Genomic DNA, 20131 nt, shown 5'->3' with positions numbered 1-20131 from the left:
TCTGCCACTGATTGTGTAGACTTTGGGCAAATGGCGTAAGCTTCTTAAACTTCAGTTTCTTCATCTGCAAAGTGGGGTTGTGAGACTTCAGTGGCAGAATGCATTGCAAACATGCATTGCAAATTACAGCCTGGCATATAGTAAGGACTTGATAAGCAGTATCATCACCGTTATCATTATTATATTACTAGCTTGACTATCCATTGTTTGAGTGTTGGCAGCTGAAAACATTTGTGAATGAGAGGACGACAAATACCAGGAGGTTTGGAGTTGGAAAAAACTCCAGCCATCGGTTTCAAATGACCAGCACCAGCCCTGGGACCCTGGTCACTACTGACTCTCTCTTCTAAGTGCCACACTCCACGCAGCCTCCAGCCCACGCTCTGCAGGTTCTTACTGGAGAGAGGAGTATATTTTTATAATTCAAAACTTGAGCTATATGGCCTGACAAGTATACCTAAGTCTACAAGGGGGCAGTGGTACAGAATACTTCGGTCTGGTTCTAGTCAAGTCATTCTAGAAAATGAGCCGAGCCAAGGGGGTGACCAAGACAGTAAAAGGACCTAGTGCCCCCTCTCCACAACTCATGTTCCTGCACAGCCAAGGGGGCTGACACCTATTTCCACAGGACACCCTCTAGGTGAAGACACTGCCCTTAGAATGCTATTTAATAAGGGGGTGTGAGGGGGGCTGAAAAGACTCCTAATAAGATCTTAGGGGGACGTGGCAAGGACAGGAAGGGACTAGAAGTGATTTCTCAACTGATATGCTACCTGAATGGGATGCCACCCGGGCCCCTGGTACGCAGAAATGGAGATGGGAAATCAATCAAGTGAAGGACGGGGGTTATAGTGGTTCTGATTCTTAATTTTATCTAAGACTGGCTTTGCCCCTGAGAATTTCGAGGCTGCAGGGCCACGAGATCTGACGTCACTTCGAAACGGCATCGCAGCAGCCTGGGGTCCGGGGCTGGCACGAATGCTGCGGATGGGGACCAAGGGCTGTGACTGCATCTTTTTCTCGAAATCCCCCCGGGGGCCCAGAGTTGGGCGCTCCCCTACGAGCTCATCACGTGCGCAGTCCAAGCTTTGCAAACCCAGCGCAGGCCTGTGGTGGTTTTTAGGGTTTTCTTTCTTTATGATTTCCCTTCTGTTCTCCACAGCTGATGATTTTCTGCAGAAAAACGGCTGAGAAAAAGAACCTATTTCATTTCCAGTTCCCATCACTGCGATTTCCACATGGATGTGACGTTGAGTCCAGCTTCCGAAATGCCCAGGTGACTCACGCGGGGACACCCCGGGGCGGGGCGCAGGAGTTTCTCGGGCATCGGGCGAGGCGGGGCGGGGCGGGGCGGGGACGGGGCGGGGCGGAGCGCATCGGGCCTCCCGCGTCTCCTGCGCCCCCTAGCGGCAGGAGACCACCGGCTCCGGGCGCCCGGCCCGCGTCACGTGACTGGAAAGTCCCTGGGTGGAAATCCCCGGCTGTCCGCGGGCGGTAAAACAGAAAGGGAAAAAAGAGAACTGGCAGTCTGCAGCCTTGGTGGCGGCCAAGTGCAACGAGCTAGGGGCCGCGGGGGCGGAGCAGCAAGAGCGGCCGCCGGGGAAACTGCGGCGGCAGCGGCGGCGGCAGAAGAGATCCGCACCCCCGGCCGGCGCGGCCCGCGAACTAACCCCGAGCAGAGCGTCCATGGGGCGCCGCCTCCACCTGGCCCCGACCCCGACCGTGACCCCAGCCGGCTGCGCACGCCTGTCCTGACCTGCACTTGGGGTTTCTGCAGAGGATCGCGTGTCCCGAAGAGGTAACCCCCGCGTCCCTGTGCCGTCTCCCCCGGGCAAGGGCTGCGGGTGCGAATTTGGCAGCGACCCGCGGGCTGGCCCCGTCGACCTGGCCTTGGTTTTGCAGCGGTTCCAGAGGGGAGTTTGTTGGCCGTTTGTACCCGTTGTAGGTTCTGATCTGCTGAGAGTTGAGGGGGCCGCGCCAGATGTTGGGGTGACAGCCGGGATTCAAGGATCCAGCCAGCTGTTTCTTGCAGATAATGCAGAGAACTTGAAAGGTAGCTGCCTGCGGGGAGAGTCGCCCCCGGGGCCGCTTGGTCGCGGGTGGTCATTGGTGCTTTGCTCTTTGGCTTGTCTTTTTTGGAATCAAGCTCTGCATGCTTACGGCTACGTAGCCCTTGCAAACTGCTGTGGCCTCTTTCCAGATTGTTGTAGCACCAGCCCAAAGGTGTGGGATGTCTCAGGGGCAGCAAAACCCAGGGGGCGGGGAGCCAGGTCAGCTCAACTTCCCGGGGACGGCTTGCAGACACTGAGAGTTAAGCAGTGTCAGAGAAGTATGCGTGTAGCAGTGGGTGGTCGGCCTGCCTTTGGGGGCTCCAGTTTAGAGCATCTGCAGGCCCCTATCCCCCAGTCAGACTGTCTTTGTCAGCCGGGGTCGTCCCACATCCTGCCACCTGGCCTTTCAGGAAAGCCGTGGTATTAAGTAAGGAAGGAGCTCAGAACTTGTTGAGACCGCTTTGTTTTCAGTTCTCCCTGCCTCTGATCTTCTTTCCTTGGAAAGCCGCTCTGGTCAAGTATCTCAGGGCAGCCTTCTGAGAGAACCAGTGTTTCAGGGTCCTCTGGACCACAGCCCTAATGTCCCAGAGTATTAAACAGCCAGTTACTGCTTCAGTCTCGGTGGTCTAAAGTGCTTCTTTTTTTTTTTTTTTTTTTCCAATTCTTTGTACAATTTTTGAATTTTTGGAGGGGTACTTTCTAAACAGTCGATATTTGTTGATAAAAAGCCAATGACGTAACAAACATGAAAGAAGTGTTACGGGTAATATTGTATGTCTTTGCATATAAGGACATTACAGTCATAGCTCAGAAATTCTTTATCACTGGTCAGATTATTCTTTAATCTTAAGTGTGGAGAAGTCCAAGTCCTGGGCAGTTGGGCGGTGGGTTTTGATTTCTTTTAAGGAGGCAGTTCTGCAGGCCGTGCGAGGCTGAACCTATGAGTGAGGTGACACCGGGCTTTCAAATGTTGACATTTGCATGTCTTGCCTATGGTTCCAGCTCTCACTATTTGAAAACTTTGCTGAAAGATCTTAGGTGAAGAAGAAGATAATAGAAGAGTCAAAAAAGCAAAAAGAAGCTACAACTAGCTTGTTTCAAATCTTCCTCTTGCCTGTCTGTTTCCTTGTGAGAGAAGCAGGCACTGCAACCACAGGAGTGGTGTCCTGAGATTAGCAAAGGGCGGGTGTTGGAAGACCGGGCTTCTCAGCAAAGCCCTGCCCCTGGATGGTGTGGGACCTACCTGAGCAGGACCGGTACTGCAGTTGCCGTGGATGGAGACTAAGGTGGTCATGTGATTTCAAGCCGGGGAATAAGGTTGTCTTTATCTTTAGCCTCAGCATCAAGCTGATGGTCAGGCAGTAGAAGTATGTGGTCAGGCAGTGCTTGTTGAGTGATGGATGGACAAATGAATGACATCGTGAAAGAGGCATTTGCCATGCCACCAAGGGGAAGTGTGTGTGATATTTTTGTCCCTTCGTTGTGTCTGTGGTCCTGCCATGATTTTGCCCAAATCCACCTGCAAGGAATATCTGACATCAAAGCACTGATTACCGTTTGACCCAGAGAATGACTTCTTCCAGGCATCACCCAGCTATCAGATAAGGAATCCTGAGCTAAATCTACCACCTCTAGAAGCAACCTCAGAGTCTTCTAGTCTACCTCTCTCCTTGGAGCGGGCCATGAGAATTTAGACCATTTTATCAATGGCTTTGAGAGAGCTGAGACCCACCAGGACTGGCTTCTCTGTAATCTAGGTTTCTTCTCCCTCTTACATTGGTTTAGCTTCTTTCTCAGCTAGAGGCTTGCCCTGGTAAAGAGTATGACACAGGAGTGGGATCAACAAATGCAGTGAAACTTCCTAGGGGCTCTCTTCATGCTCTGAAAATGTCTTTGTCTTCATTTTGGAAATTAGGATGGATGGCAAGGTACCCTACTAAGGGCCAGCGAATGTGAGCTGGCTCTCCACAAAGCTCTGCTCTGTAAAGATCCCACGTTACATCATTCCATCATTCCATGCTGTTGGCATGGGTTGGAGATGCTGGGGTTTGCCCCCCTCCTCTTTCATTTGTCCTGAGTGGTCCCTCTGGCTGAAACTTCTTTCCTTGTCTGCTTCCAGACTTTTATTTCTTTCCACCAGTTCATTGTGCTTGAAGATTTCAGGGTGAAGACAGGGTGCGAAATCCACCTGAGTGTTGGTACCTGGAGGACGATAATAAAATTTGGTTGACGGTTGAGTTGAAGTAATACAGTTAATTCTGTAATTATATAGAATATAGTTCTGTACTTCCAATATCTGCTCTTGGAAGTATAGAATTTATTATTCTATTATTGTTATTATTATTCTATTTTTTATTCTGATGTTGTTAAGTTCAGTGGAGAGGTTCTGAAAGACCGCTGACTGTTTGCTCTTAAGATTGCAAAACATCTTGCTGGGAATAAGCTTTTTTGTTGGTTATAAAACATTCAGTTTAACTCTTTGTATATTATAATACATTTTACAAGTAAACGCTTTATAAATATTTCTTTTGGAGACTAAAGAGAAAAGTCCAATCAATAGCCTAGGTGGCGGCATAAAATTGCAGGATTTTTCACAAAATATTTATTATCTTTCCAGTATAGGGAGGGAGTGCTTGAAAGAGGTCAGTCAAGACTTTGCCTAAGAGCAAGGGTTGCTCGGTGGTGCTGTTAGGAAAGGAGCCAGACTTGTCAGGACTACATTGTGCCTGTAACTGGCATTCAGGGCGCCTAAAATCCAGTGGCTGCCCCAGAGCGGCATCAGGATGAAGTGGGATTTTCAGTCGGTTACGAGGCACCATACCTGTTGCTGACAGACAGGCTTGGCTCCCTGACAAATGTTACTGAAAACATGGGTTATTCCCCTCCTCCTCGTTGCCCACTCCCCGCCTTCCTTCTCTTGTTTAGACTAATCTTTAAAAGTGATGTAACTTAAAACAGTCCGGTGTGAGTTCATCTTTGGGGGCAGCTAGTATCCTGGGAGTAGAGGTGACTAAGATCTTTTGCCTACCGCTTCGGGTGATGACAAGATCAAACACTGGGGTTTCCTGCAGGCAGGTATATAGGAGTCATATCAAAGCCGAGCTAACGGCATGGGGTTTTCTTTCCCTCCTCTTCAGGTGTTGGAGGGCACCATGGCTGAGCAACTCCTTCCTCTGGCTTTGTATTTGAGCAATATGCGGAAAGCTGTGAAGATAAGAGAGAGAACTCCAGAAGATATTTTTAAACCCACCAATGGAATCATTCACCATTTTAAAGCCATGCACCGGTACACACTGGAAATGTTCAGAACTTGCCAGTTTTGTCCACAGTTTCGGGAGATCATCCACAATGCTCTCATCGACAGAAACATCCAGGCCTCCCTGGAAAGCCAGAAGAAGCTCAACTGGTGTCGAGAAGTCAGGAAGCTTGTGGCGCTGAAAACAAATGGTAAGACGTGCTTTTGTCTGGGGGCTGGGGTGGCTCCCACCGGCCTGGGTGCCCATTTCTTAGAAGGTAATAGCACCAGTACAAATCGTATCTCTTAAGGCCGTAGGTACCTTAGTAGAGAGATTCTATAAGGGGCACGTAACGAAAGCAAGCTTGTTTTGTGAATATTTTAATTAAGGATATTTTCTAGTGTATGTTAGACAGCAGAGCACACTGAGGCTTTAAGAATGCATTTCTAGACACCATGCACCTATTAAGTATATGTGTACGGTATGTATGTATGACTTCTGTATGTAATTCTTGCAACTGTTTAATCATCTGTGAAATACACTTCCTTAGCCAGTAATGGAAATATCAAAAGGCTTTAAGTTCAAAAGGAAAGCATTGTGTGAAAACTGGTAGCGTTTCCCACTGTCATTAGAAAATGCTTGTGATGATGGCCTTACACTTCTTGAATCGGTGACATTTTATGGGTTAACCAGTGACTGTTGTCAGCTCCTCCCTTACCTGGGTTCTGTTGCCTACAATCCCATGATATGAACTAGAAAGATACTTGAGATTTTTAGTGCAGGTTTTAGACCTCTACTTCATGTTTTTTTAGGGATTCCTAGTACTGTACTGCATTTCTTGCTGTCTGTGACTGTCTTCCCAATGGCCTTTTATGACTAGTAGGTGTTTCCTGTTCTAAGCTTTACTGTTTTGTTTTTTATTTATTTCCTTTGAGCAAGAGCATGCACATCACAGAAACGTTCGAACATACTGTTTCATGCAGATACAAAATTCTACTTTATAAATGTAGCGAATTATTACAAGAAGCAAGTAGACTGCTTATGGTCTTAAGTAAGGCCTTTTTCTCAAAAGGCTCCTGTCCTCAGATCAGTGACAACCCTAAACCATCCCGATCAAAATAATACGTCGAAGGGCAAAATTAGTACATCCTTGTTGACAGTGAGATGATAAGAACATCAACTTAAATAAATTGCAACATTCACTTTGGCCATTTTTGACTTGGGTAACTTGGCACGATTGAGGGACATGTTTTTTTCCTTTGGTTCTGGAAGTTAGCATTACCTCAACATCTTGCTTTTATTTTTGAAGCATAGATTCTTAGAAACATAGAAAGAAAACTGGGGCTATGTAGTGTTTACGTTGTTCTTGGCATTAAGTCAAGTGATGCTTAGAAGTAGGTAATTATGTTAAGTCATCATCAAGGGGTTTATGTTCCTGACAGTCTGTGGTTTTAACTCTCTCCCATTTGGTTACAAAAAGAGGTGGGAGAGTTGGAAAGAAGAGATTCTGCCAAATTAGAAATGTGGTAGAAAGAGAAAAACCATATTATCATGAACTGAACTGAGATTTTAGGGTTAACTTGCTCTGGTTCCTTAAGAGAAAAAAATGGAATATAAAAAGTAAATACTTGCTTTGCAAAGATAGGTCATTTAAATCAAGGATTCACGCTCCAAACAAAACTACAAAAGCAAGTGCATTCTGATATCATTTTCTGAGAAGTAAGGATTTTTAGGCTCAGAATCCTTTTATTTCACCACTTGCAAAAAAGTTCCTTAAATTTCTGGAAAAGGAAGAAAAGATATTTAGGGGAAGGAAGGAAACAAATGACTTTTCCTCTCTGATTTTTATTAGCACTTTTTTTTTAAGCCTTCCCCCTATAGGAGGGCTCTACAAAGTCAATGGTCTGTTTGGGGAGGGGGTGATTCACAAGTTTGCATTTGAGGATATGAGACTGTGGTGAATGAGGAAGGGAGTAGGTGGCATAAAATTGAAACTTCATGTGAAAAATTCCAACGTCTATTGGCTGCAGCGATTTCACTTGTATAATGAGTAGCCCTATTCCAGCTCACCCTGACCACACCCACTTGGAAAGTCCAGGGCGCACTTCGCACTTTAAATGTCTACACACCAGAACAAAAAGTACAATAGCTGTTGCTCAATTGCTAGTCAAATAACTTAGCGCTGGGGAATTCCAGATGTTACTTAGGGAATTTTATGCTGGTGCATCTCAATAAAGAACTGAAAGTAAGCACAAGAAGAAAAAAAGCCTTATCTTTGCTCTAGATTTTGCAAAGGGGAAATTTCAACAGAATGCAGTTGTTGCTACATTTCTGCCAAGACACAAGCCTTGAGCGATCTTTTTGGTTCATTTGTTTGAATGTTTATTTAGCTAGTTTTTCTAAGTGTGTAAATTGAACGGGTACTGGCCGCAGATATATTTTTGAGGGTTTGTTGTTGTTGTTGTTTACAGTTGACTATAATTAAGATTTGATAAAATTTCAAATAGCTTTATTGCCCCATAGAACAATGTAAGAACACGATTGAACTTTTCTTTATAAAAACAATTATGCACTTTCCCAAAAGAGACTAAGGAGTTAACTTTTTTAATATTAAACAGACCTCCAAAATGTTTATTCTTTGGAGTTCAAAGAGCAATGCAGTCTCATGAATTGTGGATTTTAACCTATAAAAGTAACAAAGTGATAGAATAAAATTAGACCTATCTTTTTCTCAAAAGGCTCAAAATTCTTCAAGTGCCAGCCCTAAACACTGAGTTATTTTCAAATGTAGACATCGAGGCCCTCTTTAACTCTGAAGAAGGACTCTAATTGCTAACAGGCGGGTTCACACAAGGCATTTCTGGGGGTGAGGTGGGCAGGCAGTAGGTAATTCAGTCTTCTCAATCCCACTTTACAGACCAGGAGAGGAAGCTCCCAGGCCCCAAAGGCTGTGGTGGGACGGTCAAGTCATGTACCGCTGAGTCATGGCCAGACCGTCCCTGTCTAGTAAATGGAGCCAGACCAGCTTCCTAGTTTGAGCATGTTACCCTGGGGGTTCTCTCTCAGAGTCAGAGAGCAATAGTGCCAGCGTCTTAGCCAGAAAATCAAGGCATGTTGGAAAGGAATGGACTTCAGAGATCATAATCCAATGTCCTCATTTCCAAAGGAAAAATACTCAGACGTTAAGGAATTTCCCCCCAAGGTCACCTAAACTAGTTAGGGCAGAGCCAGGCTGGAACCAAGGGCCCCTGACTCTCGGTCCCTGGTTCCTTGGCTCTGTTAGTATCATTCATTAAAAATAAGAGTTCAAAGAATGATATATTTTTCTTTCGTTAAAGCTGTCATCACCTTGTGAAATGTTACCAGTTAGCCCTTCGACTAAGACATTAAACCACTGGCGTTTCTCACAAGCGCTATTGGGTCCCCGCATGGTAGCCGTAAGGCTAGTTTATTCTGTAAACCCCTGCTAGGCCTTAGATGTCCGATTGCTTGAATTTGCTTCCCTTCTGTCCTCAGGTGACGGAAACTGCCTCATGCACGCTGCTTCCCAGTACATGTGGGGTGTTCAGGACACAGACTTGGTCCTGAGGAAGGCGCTCTTCAGCACCCTCAAGGAGACGGACACCCGCAACTTTAAATTCCGCTGGCAGCTGGAGTCTCTTAAGTCTCAGGAATTCGTGGAAACGGGGCTTTGCTACGATACCCGGGTATGTTGTGTTTCCTCATCAAGCATCTATTGACAGAGCTCCACGGTGGCAAAACAGTACCTTCGGCCAGTCCCTGCTCTCAAGGAGCATGTGATTTGCCGGGTCACATGAGATTGGCAAAGCAGAGTCGATGGAAAACACCAGAAGCCTCCTGTGGGATGGACCTGAGGCTCTTGTCACTGCTGGGGGGCTCCAGGGCAGCAGCTTCCCAGCTGGGGAGTCATTTTAGAATGATCTTTCTGATCTTGGGCTTCCCTGTGGCGTTTTAGTTGTTTTTCAGTTTGATCGCCCTTCTCATGCTTTACTGAGCGCCAGCCAGTCAAATTCAGACGGGTGCCTCCCCATTTTCAGTCACAAGTTTGGGATTTTTGTGCACATTTGGATGAGGAGCGTTGACATTATGCCTCATCAGGGATTTTTTTGAAAGCAGGTGCTGTCCCCGTCCTCCCCTACTTTTGAGTTTGCCTTGTAGTGGAAAAAAGTAAGGGAAGAAAACCAAAGTGGGGACAAAAGGGTGATCGTTTAAATGATAATTTCAAGAAAGGGTAAAAGTAAGCTGAGTGATACAAGTGATTGATTATAGGGTGAAGCCAGAATTGTTTTTTAGTGCAGAGTACATTCAATGATTTCCTTTCTGTCCCCTTAGAATTGGACTGATGAATGGGACAGCCTTGTCAAAATGGCATCCACGGACATACCAGTGGCCCGCAGTGGACTTCAGTATAATTCACTGGAAGAAATACACATATTTGTCCTTTGCAACATCCTCAGAAGGCCGGTCATTGTCATTTCAGGTGAGATGCCTGCTGAGGGCTTACCTGTATTTAAGTGCTTTTCAGCTTTAGCGCTTTACCTCTTAGCAAAACCCATGCTACCAAAGTTACAGGAGACCATAGTTGAATGGAATCTGATGAAAGCCACGGAGGGCCTTATTGTTTCTTTCTGTTTCCTTAAACAGACAAAATGCTGAGAAGTTTGGAATCGGGTTCCAATTTCGCTCCTTTGAAGGTGGGCGGAATTTACTTGCCTCTCCATTGGCCTGCGCAGGAATGCTACAGATACCCCATCATTCTCGGCTACGACAGCCAACACTTTGTACCCCTGGTGACCATGAAGGACAGTGGACCTGGTGAGAAAACTGAGCATCTATTCACATTTGTACTTGCTGTTAGATACTGGTACACCCCGTTCCTCCTGAACGTCAGGGTTTGCTTTTTTGCTCCTTATTGAAAGTCTCATTTAAGTGTATTAGTTTTATTGAAATACAGTGTTCTGTCAGTTGTTTAGCAACAGTGATGCAATAACAGTCATCGTAATGTGCCCGCAACTTTTTGTCTATAGTTTGGGAAGTACTTTCAGCATGTTAGTGGCAAGTAGGAGATAATATATATTACTGCTACCATTTCTTAATTAGCCCATAATACAGTGCCTCGCATGGGGCAGGTAAATGTCTGGCAGGTTAGCTATTATTGTAGTAGCTTAATGAGGAGCTAATAAGGCACTTTACAAAGGCTTAGGTACATTATTTCATTTCACTTCATCTTCACAGCATCCCTGTGGATGCGATAGCCTTATAGTACAGATGAGGCACTTGGAAGCCCAGAGAAGTTAAATAACTTACCTGATGCCACAGAGATGGATGGTAGCAAAGTCAGGACTCGAACCCAGGTCGGTCTGGTTCTGAGTGTGGGATTTAACCAGTAAGACCTACTGTCTCCAGGCTGCTTAATATGCTGTGGGCCTCCTGGAAACCGTGTAGGGTTTTTTTGGATTTTTAAAATTTTGTTTATTTTTGGCTGCATTGGGTCTTCGTTGCGGTGCGCGGGCTTCTCATTGCGGTGGCTTCTCTTGTTGTGGAGCACGGGCTGTAGGTGCATGGGCTCAGTAGTTGTGGCTCCCAGGCTCTAGAGTGCAAGCTCAGTAGTTGTGGCGCACGGGCTTAGTTGCTCCGCGGCATGTGGGATCTTCCCGGACCAGGGCTCGAACCCGTGTCGCCTGCATTGGCAGGCGGATTTTCATCCACTGCACCACCAGGGAAGTCCCAACCGTGTGTTTTTTATTAGAGTTTAGCACAGTTCGTTTCCCCATTTGATTTTGTGGCTAGATAATACTTTTCCACTCTGTAGTTGTATCCTTTCTGCATTTTCAAAATGTAGTCGTTATATATATGGCCTCACACATAATCTCATTTAGTAGAATCATATTTTGCTGACGTGTTATTTTTTTCCCTCAGAAATCCGAGCTGTTCCACTTGTTAACAGAGAGAGAGGAAGATTCGAAGACTTAAAAGTTCACTTTTTGACAGATCCTGAAAATGAGATGAAGGAAAAGCTCCTGAAAGAGTACTTGATGGTGATAGAAATCCCTGTTCAAGGCTGGGACCATGGCACCACCCATTTAATTAACGCTGCAAAGTAAGCAGTTTGTTTTTTGCTCTATCCTTTGTCATCTTTAAGCTGCTGCTACCCCAAAGACCAACAGTAGAGTTATTTGAAGCTGGCTTCCTCCAGCGTGAAACAAGTTTAGGGGCTTGTGTGTGAGTCAGAGACAATCACTTCAGGTAGCACTAACTTGGGTTTCAAATGGGAACAAGTAATTTATCCAAAATGATTTTTCTGCATATCTGGATGCTGAGCGTCAGCCCTGTGGCTTTAAAAAGTGCGTTCACATCAAGGATGGGTTGTTTTTTTTTTTAATTGCCCTAGTGCTAGACTAGCAAGCGAAAATTCTTAGAAACAAAACACTCATTCTCCTGGCTTCTGGGTAAGGCAGACACACCAGACACAGACTGAGCTGTAGAATGTGTTTATGTGGCAGGCACGTGACTTTGCCGCATGGGGTGGGGAGGAGAGACCCAGAGTGCAGGTTGTACAGATATCAAAATTGTAAACACTGGCTTGATGATAAAGAGATGCCTATTTCCTAGAACTTGAAATGCACAAGACCGAGAAGGCCTAAGAGAATCGGTTTCTCAGAGTGGAGATGAACAAATTACAGAGTCGGAAGTCAGTAGGTAGCGCCTGATGGTGTGTATGCCTCTTAGTTACTGCTGGTGGCAGTTACCGCCAATAGAGACCAGGTGCACGTTTAAAATTAATAAAATAAATTAATAAAGCAAAATACAGAACACATTACAAGGTAGTTTGTACTGTAAAGTAAGCTCATCGCAAATGAATACCCTGAATAATGTTTCACTAGAAATTTGATCTCTGAGAAGTTAGAAAGTAAAAGTGACTTTTTCAAAGAGGAAGAGGGTAATTAAGTGTAGAAGCAGCCCCTGAGTAGCCCTTTCTTTAGAATTATCTATAATTTGGGGTGGACCAAAATTAATTAAATAAGACTGATTCTCGAAATAATGACGTCTTCTCAACAGTATTGGACTGTGTTACGTTAGAGGTGCAAAGTCTTCGTCATAGGCTGCGTTTCAATGAATGGTTATGAAATTATCACCACAGTCCACATTTTAAAAGTTTGCTCTATGATCTAGTGGTGTAAAATCATGTGTGTGTGTGTGTGTGTGTGTGTGTGTGTGTGTATGTGTGTAGTCTCATGTTTTTCCTTTTGGTCTTTAGGTTGGATGAAGCTAACTTACCCAAAGAAATAAACCTGGTAGATGATTACTTTGAGCTTGTCCAGCACGAGTACAAGAAGTGGCAGGAAAACAATGAGCAGGGGCGGAGAGACACGCACCCCCAGAATCCTTTGGAACCTTCCGTCCCCCAGCTTTCTCTCATGGACATCAAATGCGAAACGCCCAACTGCCCTTTCTTCATGTCCGTGAACACCCAGCCTTTGTGCCACGAGTGCTCGGAGAGGCGGCAAAAGAAACAAACCAAAGCCCCAAAGCCCAGCTCCAAGCCAGGTCCTGAGGCGCTGCCCCGCCTGGTGCTCGGGGCCTCCCGGGGGGAGGCCTGGAGCCCCGAGGAGCCCGCCGGGGGTCCCCACTCAGCCCCTCCGACAGCACCCAGTCTCTTCCTGTTCAGCGAGACCACGGCCATGAAGTGCAGGAGCCCCGGCTGCCCCTTCACCCTCAACATGCAGCACAATGGCTTCTGCGAGCGATGCCACAACGCCCGGCAGCTCCCCGCGGGCCACCGCTCGGACCCCGCGCAGCATCTCGACCCCGGCAAGTGCCGAGCCTGCCTCCAGGACGTCACCAGGACGTTTAATGGGATCTGCAGCGCTTGCTTTAAAAGGACTACAGCCGAGCCCGCCCCGAACCTCAGCTCGAGCAGCCCCCTCTCCTGCCACCAGCGCTCCAAGTCTGACCCCTCACAGCTCGCACAGAGCCTCTCCCCGCACGCCTGCCGCAGAGCCGGGCCCGAGGCTCCCTCTGGCCGCCGCTCCCCGGCCGCACGGACTCCAGGGGACAGGACGGGGACCAGCAAGTGCAGGAAAGCGGGCTGCATGTACTTTGGGACTCCAGAGAACAAAGGCTTTTGCACGCTGTGTTTCATCGAGTACAGAGAAAATAAACGTGAGTGAGAGGATGGGTTTCACCCCTGTTTCAAAACCCCACGTAGAAGGCAGTTTGCCCCTGAAATTCAAGAAGGGAGCCCCTTCAAGAAGGGGCTGTGGCGTAGAGTGTGCCTTGCATGGGGGGACAGTCACAGTGGCTCTGCCGGCACACGTGGAAGCAGAAGCACAGAACAGCATGTTCCAAAACCCACAAGAGCCCTGTGGGTAGAGTTCAGAGAATTTGTTTTTATAAGGTCATGTGGTGTAGTGTTTGTAAGGTAGAATTTAAACGAGACTTCTTTTGAAACTCTGGCATACTAGGGAAAATTCAAAACCTGATGAGCGGTAGCTGGAAAGAGAGCGGCCTTCACTGACGTTGTAAGAGTCCATTTGTGGTTTTTGAAATCTCAAATTTGAAAGAAGGACGGGCACTTTATGTCCTGCTTGTTCTGTTACTGTGACTGACCAGTGCGGCATGTTCCAAAGGGAGAGATCTGTAAAGTCAAAGATGTTTTTATTTTAGTATTATTTCTCTTGGTCATTTTGCTAGGTTTCTGAAAGGTTGCTCTCGTAGGTAGAGCGCAGCTGGTCTAATCTGCATTAGGAACCTGTCTGTTTCTCTGACGTCAGCATCTGTCCGCCTGGCGAACCGTACGTGTTGCTGATGAACCTCTGCTCTCTTGTAGATTTTGTCCCTGCCTCAGGGAAAGCCAGCCCCACGGCCTCCAGGTTCCAGAACACTGTCCCCTGCCTGGGCAGGGAATGCGGCGCCCTCGGAAGCAGTGTGTTTGAAGGATACTGTCAGAAGTGTTTCATCGAAGCTCAGAATCAGAGATTTCATGAAGCGAAAAGGACTGAAGAGCACCTGGTGAGACATCTTGAGGGACTTCCCCCTCTCCTGTGGGCCCGGCCTCCTTGCCGGAGTGATAAGCAGGCTTTCCTCCCTGCTGAGTTCCAGGGAAAAACCAGGGGAAAAGTCAGCCTGGCCCCCAGGGCTGGAAGCGCAGCAGTTCCTATTGATTTTCATGGCCTAAGTTTACTTTAGATTCATTTTAAGAAGCAAATAAAACCAGCCGTGGAATAAAACCCGTTAAAGCCTCCGAAAAGCCAAATGGCAATCGGAGACTTCTTGGATTTGTAGCAGAAGTGCAGACTTTCTTAAATAATCCTCTTATTATGAGATAGAAGGAAGAGGCAGAACATCCCGGGTGCCTCCACTTACTGGCATATAAGAAAAGCAAACATTCATTGATAGACGCCTCTCCTGCTGGTTGGAGGGTGGTAGGGAATCGGTCTAAATGAGGGCACCTTAGTATTAATCCAGACGGAAGCGAGCCGGGCCAGCCTTTGCCGGCCTCCGTGTTAGGGTTGGTGGTTCCACCGGGCCTCCCTGGGGCCAGGTCTGTTGTCATGGGATGGGGAGGAGAGGTCGTTGGAGGCTCCCCCTGTCCCCTTGGTCAGGCAGATGCCCTTCACCACACCCAGCCCTTTGTAGAACCCACACCGTCGGATGAGATGGCACCGTGTGGTCCCTGAACAATGAACGTGACAGTGGTTCTCTCTGCTTTCTCCACCCAGAGGGCGAGCCAGCACCGAGACTTGCCCCGAGCCACCCAGAGCACCTCCTGGCCCAAGTGCACGCGGGCCACCTGCAGGGACGTGCTGGCCTGCTGCAGCCAGGAGCTGTGCATGGAGTGCCAGCGCCTCGGCCAGCGCGTGGGCACCAGCGCCCGGCGGCCCGAGCCCGTCCCTGAGGAGCCCCCCACGCAGCGCTGCCGGGCCCCCGCCTGTGACCACTTCGGCAACACCAAGTGCAACGGCTACTGCAACGAGTGCTTTCAGTTCAAGCAGATGTACGGCTAACCTGACCCAGGGGGCCAGCCCCGGCCCGGAGGGGCCTGGAGCCTTAGCCCGCACGGTGCTGTGTTCTCTGCGCCCCCGGAGCCACCCGAGGGTCCGGCCCTGCACGGCGGGCCCAGGGTGTCTCTGAGCAGGGGAGGAAAGAAGCTCTCGGTCACCGGCCTGGCATCTGAAGCGTGTGACTGGCCGCAGGTGGTGTGGGCTTCAGCCCAGAGCTCCTCCTCCTCTCCTTCCAAGCAGGCGGCCAGGAACCTCATGGACTCAGAACGCGTGCCAGGACTGCTGCGTCATCTTTCGAGAAAAGGGGAAAGACGCAGGTCAGGCGGGCTGGGAAGCTCGGAGCCAGTCCCCCTGCCCTCCATCAGCAGTTCTCGGAGATGGCGAGCTGAGGCCCGCAGGCCCTGTGCCGGAAGCTCGGGAAGCTCAGGGATAACGGGCAGACACGGAGTGCCAGTCGTTCATGGTTTTTCCCTCCCTGCCTCGTTCCTTTCCCACGGACCCGGCAGAAGCAGAACCGTCCACAGACTGATGCTGAGGCTGCTGGGACTGAACAAGTCCACGGTGAAAAGCACACCAGCTGCTCCTTACGATATGCACCTTGTAAAACTCAGAGTATTCTCAGTGGGCAGATGTGTAACTCTTTTGGTGATCACTGTCTTTACTTCTAAAGGTTAACTTGAACTGAGGTGAGCATAAACCTGTATACATGCATAATGGCCCCTTGTGTTATGTATGAGGGAATTTTGTTTGTTACGTTGTGCTGCTGCCCCAGAAGTTTAAGTAAGAAGACTGACTGATAATAATAACCTATTTTCTGGTTGTTGTAGGGGCAAGCACGACTCTAGACACAGTCCACGTGAACTCCACCAGCAGACTTTTGTGTCTGTGTAATCACTTTATTTATTTTATTGCAAACTTTCAGGTTATTTAAGTGAAGCTGTTTCTTCTGGTCTGCAGAAATTGCTATACTGTCTTCTTGAGATAACATACTGGCTCTCAGTCATGTTATAGACACAGCAAACTCCTGACCACAGTAGGGGAGTCGACCTTTGCCACACATTTTGGAAAGAAGAAGTCGCATCGAAAATAAATTCATTAAACTCTCACGCTTCCTCGTGAAACTTTGGCCAGAGCCACTTCCCAGCCCTCCGATGAGAAACCGTTCTCCACAGTGTATAGATGCTTCTGCGTATCCTACCTCCTTAGAGAGACGATTGGGAAGGAGCAGGGATGAGATTGGAGAAGGTCACGGGGAAATATAGAGCGTTTGGTGATGGTTTTGTTTGCTGTGTTCATGCTGTGTGCTGGGGTGCAGGGCAGTGACCTCGTGGCCACCTTAGCATTGGGACAGCACAACCTTGTAACCATGAGTACGAGGAAATTTCTTTCTGTCCTTGGCCTGCAGTTTCTCTGTGTGTTTTGTGTTGCTTTCATACTTGTTCTAGAAGAAAAAAGAAGGGAAACACATTGTCCCCAGAGGTAAAGGCTGCTATTTTTTTTTTTTTCGAGGGTCTGGACTTAAGACCTGAAAATTTGGGCAATCTATAACTAACTCTCCATAGTCTTTACTTGTCCTACGTGATGTGTTTTCCCCTTGAGATACCATAAGCCTTTTTCCTTGACAGATCTCTTTATAATGTCTTTCTAAAGATTTCAGATAAACTTCAGTGTTTTCATTTAGTTCTTTTGAAGTTGCTATTTTAATATTTTATATGTATCAACATTTTCATTCTTAATGTGAATAAATGGAATTATTTATACTTATTATAGAAAACATTTGAAATTTGCACATTTAGTTGTCTCTGATAGAAAACTGTTGACTCTCTATTGGCTTTCTTCAAGTTTGCCTAAATTTAAATGTAACTTTTCACAGAAGTCAAGATTAAAAAGTAAATTATTTAAGAACAAATTTTGATGTTTTCTGTTTACGAATGGTGAAAGAAAAAGGCCCCAACATTAAGACCACACTTCCCAAACAACTTTATTTCAAGGAACACCTGGGCTGGGGGTACATCTCTCACCCATAGATATTAAGAGAACTGACTGTTAAGGGTAAGGCATCTGGTTTAACAGGGAAGGCATGGAGGCCCAGAGGGAAGTAGGAAAGACGTGCCGGTGCCTGTTCCCTGTGCTTCTCTGCAGTTTCCTGCCCTCAGCCTTACTGAAGTACAGAGAGAAAAGACAAGGGGGAGGAGCAGAGAGAGACAGGAAGGAAAGAAATCAGAGGGGAGGAAGGAGTGTAAGACTTCTGGGTCAGATCTTAGAAGAGGTGACCTATGACGGTGCTGGCCATGAGCGCCGGTGGCACCAGTGTCCTGGGAAATTATAAATGGCCCATTCTTCCACCCAGTACAAGTGTACCTATAGAAGATTAATCCCGAAGGACTGTGCAGCTCCTGGAGTCTCTCTTTTTTTTTTTAAAGCTGCCCAGGAGATTCTGATCATCAGCCAGATTTTAGAACCATGCATTTAAAGAAATATTTATAATTATTTCTAAACTTACTGTGGGAAATTGTAACATACAAGAAAACAGATAAAGAGTATCATGAGCCCCCATATATCCATCATCCAGTTTCAACAGTTAGAAACATCTTGCCAAATTTGTTTCATCTGTCACCTCTTTTTTTTTTTCTGGATTATTTTAAAGCAAATTCCAGATATTGTGTCCTCACACTCACATATACATCAGTGTGTATCTCTAATTGATAACAATAGGTTCTTTTGAGACCAGAGGCCGAACACGGGATCTGACAAGATGGCCGGGCTGCCCCGCAGGATTATCAAGGAAACCCAGCGTTTGCTGGCAGAGCCAGTTGCCGGCATTAAAGCAGAACCAGATGAGAGCAACGCCCGTTATGTTCATGTGGTCATTGCTGGCCCTCAGGATTCCCCCTTTGAGGGAGGGACTTTTAAACTTGAACTATTCCTTCCAGAAGAATACCCAATGGCAGCCCCTAAAGTACGTTTCATGACCAAAATTTATCATCCTAATGTAGACAAGTTGGGAAGAATATGTTTAGATGTTTTGAAAGATAAGTGGTCCCCAGCAGTGCAGATCCGCACAGTTGCTATCGATCCAGGCTTTGTTAAGTGCCCCCAATCCAGATGATCTGTTAGCAGATGATGTAGCGGAGCAGTGGAAGATCAACGAAGCCCAAGCCATAGAAACAGCTAGAGCATGAACTAGGCTATATGCCATGAATAATATTTAAATCTATCCGATCATCAAGTGTACATCACTTCTCCTGTTCTGCCAAGACTTCCTTTTTTGTTTGCATTTAATGGACACAGTCTTAGAAACATTACAGAATAAAAGCCCAGACATCTTCAGTCCTTTGGTGATTAAATGCACATTAGCAAATCTATGTCCTGTCCTGATTCACTGTTGTAAAGCATGAGCAGAGGCCAGAAGTGTCATCTGGATTGTTGCGAAACGTGTAAAAGCAGTGGCCCTTCTCTGCTTTTATTCATTTCCCCATCATGGTTTGAGTATAAAGCACTGTGAATGAAGGTAGTTGTCAGGGTTAGCTGCAGGGGTGTGGGTGTTTTTCTTTATTATTATTATTTTTTTTGGTGGTGGGGGGAAGGTAGTTTTATTTTAATTTTATGGGCTCCTTTCCCCCTCTTTATGGTGATCTAATTGCATTGGTTAAAAGCAGCTAACCAGTTCTTTAGAATATGCTCTCTAGCCAAGTCTAACGTTATTTAGACACTGTAGATGGACAAGCTTGATTGTTTGATCACAGCCCTCACTAATAACACTGTGACTTTGCTGTCAAGTGTAGAATCCTCCCTTCAAGAAAAAGCTTGTGACCATTTTGTATGGCTTGTCTGGAAACTTCTGTAAATCTTATGTTTTAGTAAAATATTTTTTGTTATTCTAAAAAAAAAAAAAAAGAATAGGTTCTTTTTCTATAACCACCATTATTACACCCAGCTAAATTATTTTTAATACCATCCAATTCTAAGTTTGTATTCTAATTTCTCACATTTTCCACTATACAGAGTCCTATTGCTTTTGATTGCTAACATTTCTTAAGGCTCTTTTATTCCGTGACACTCCCCCTTTTTAAGTTTTCATGCTATTTTTTAAGGTGATTAGGTCATTTGTTCTGTAGAATAACTCACATTCTGGATTTGGCAGATTGCTTTCTTCTGGTGTCATTTCACTTGTCTTTCTAGACTTCTTATTAGATTCATTTTAATCAGGCAAGAATCATTCACAGGTGATGCTGTGTGTGTCCCATGACACCCCATCCTATCTGAGCTGTATGAATGCTTACCCAGAGAAATCACAGAGCCTTGAATTGACCTCTTCTCTTTTTCTCCATTCTTCCTCTGTCTCTCACCCGACATTAAAAATTACAGTCCTTCAATCAGTATGATGAACATAAGCATTTGACCATAAGTCATCAGGATTTCTAAAATAGGAAGTGACTTATAATTAGCAAACTATCTCTGACTCAGAGAAATGGCACATACAATGAAATAGGGCAGGTTTGGAGGGCAGCAAGGGAGCCACTTAGGGCACATCTCCAATCTGGAGTGGTGGATGGACCTCAGGGCTGGGGACTCTATAAAGCATATGTACAATTTCATATTGGGGTGTGTACATTATCCTTCTGAAGTGGGGCCAGTGGCTTTCTTCAAAGTCTCAAAGAAATCGATGACTTTCCAAAAAGGCAAAGGACCTAGGCGTGGAGGGCTGAAAAATAAGACTTGGAAAGAACGGACTTTGCTTCAGCTTGCCCAGATCTTTACTTCTAACACTGTGGAATATCACCTTCATACCACACATGGGTGGAAGTTCAGATCATCC

The 20131-nt window shown here is 46.4% G+C and overlaps 1 protein-coding gene and 1 pseudogene across 1 annotated transcript; both read left to right on the top strand.

The window, feature by feature from the left end:
* The first annotated feature begins 1545 nt into the window (after positions 1–1545).
* On the top strand, positions 1546–17094 carry TNFAIP3 (TNF alpha induced protein 3). Its single transcript, XM_068551393.1, has 9 exons — positions 1546–1798; positions 5189–5498; positions 8804–8994; positions 9641–9788; positions 9953–10123; positions 11228–11408; positions 12567–13471; positions 14139–14320; positions 15031–17094. The coding sequence occupies exons 2-9, from the start codon at positions 5204–5206 to the stop codon at positions 15313–15315; spliced, it is 2358 nt and encodes a 785-aa protein (XP_068407494.1). The 5' UTR covers positions 1546–1798; positions 5189–5203; the 3' UTR covers positions 15316–17094.
* A 947-nt stretch (positions 17095–18041) lies between these two features.
* On the top strand, positions 18042–18524 carry LOC137769347 (ubiquitin-conjugating enzyme E2 N-like; annotated as a pseudogene).
* Positions 18525–20131: the final 1607 nt, after the last annotated feature.

This window comes from Eschrichtius robustus, chromosome 9 (assembly GCF_028021215.1).
Source record: "Eschrichtius robustus isolate mEscRob2 chromosome 9, mEscRob2.pri, whole genome shotgun sequence".
NCBI classification, from domain to species: Eukaryota; Metazoa; Chordata; class Mammalia; order Artiodactyla; family Eschrichtiidae; genus Eschrichtius; species Eschrichtius robustus.
This window is presented reverse-complemented; position numbering and strand designations above follow the sequence as displayed.

What these genes read in the sequence shown, in the direction of transcription:
- TNFAIP3 (XM_068551393.1), top strand. Translation starts at nt 5,204, where the DNA reads ATGGCTGAGCAACTCCTTCCTCTGGCTTTGTATTTGAGCAATATGCGG. An exon ending in CATGAAGGACAGTGGACCTG is followed by an intron (nt 10,124 to 11,227) that starts GTGAGAAAACTG and finishes TTTTTCCCTCAG; the next exon opens with AAATCCGAGCTGTTCCACTT. An exon ending in AAAGGACTGAAGAGCACCTG is followed by an intron (nt 14,321 to 15,030) that starts GTGAGACATCTT and finishes TTCTCCACCCAG; the next exon opens with AGGGCGAGCCAGCACCGAGA.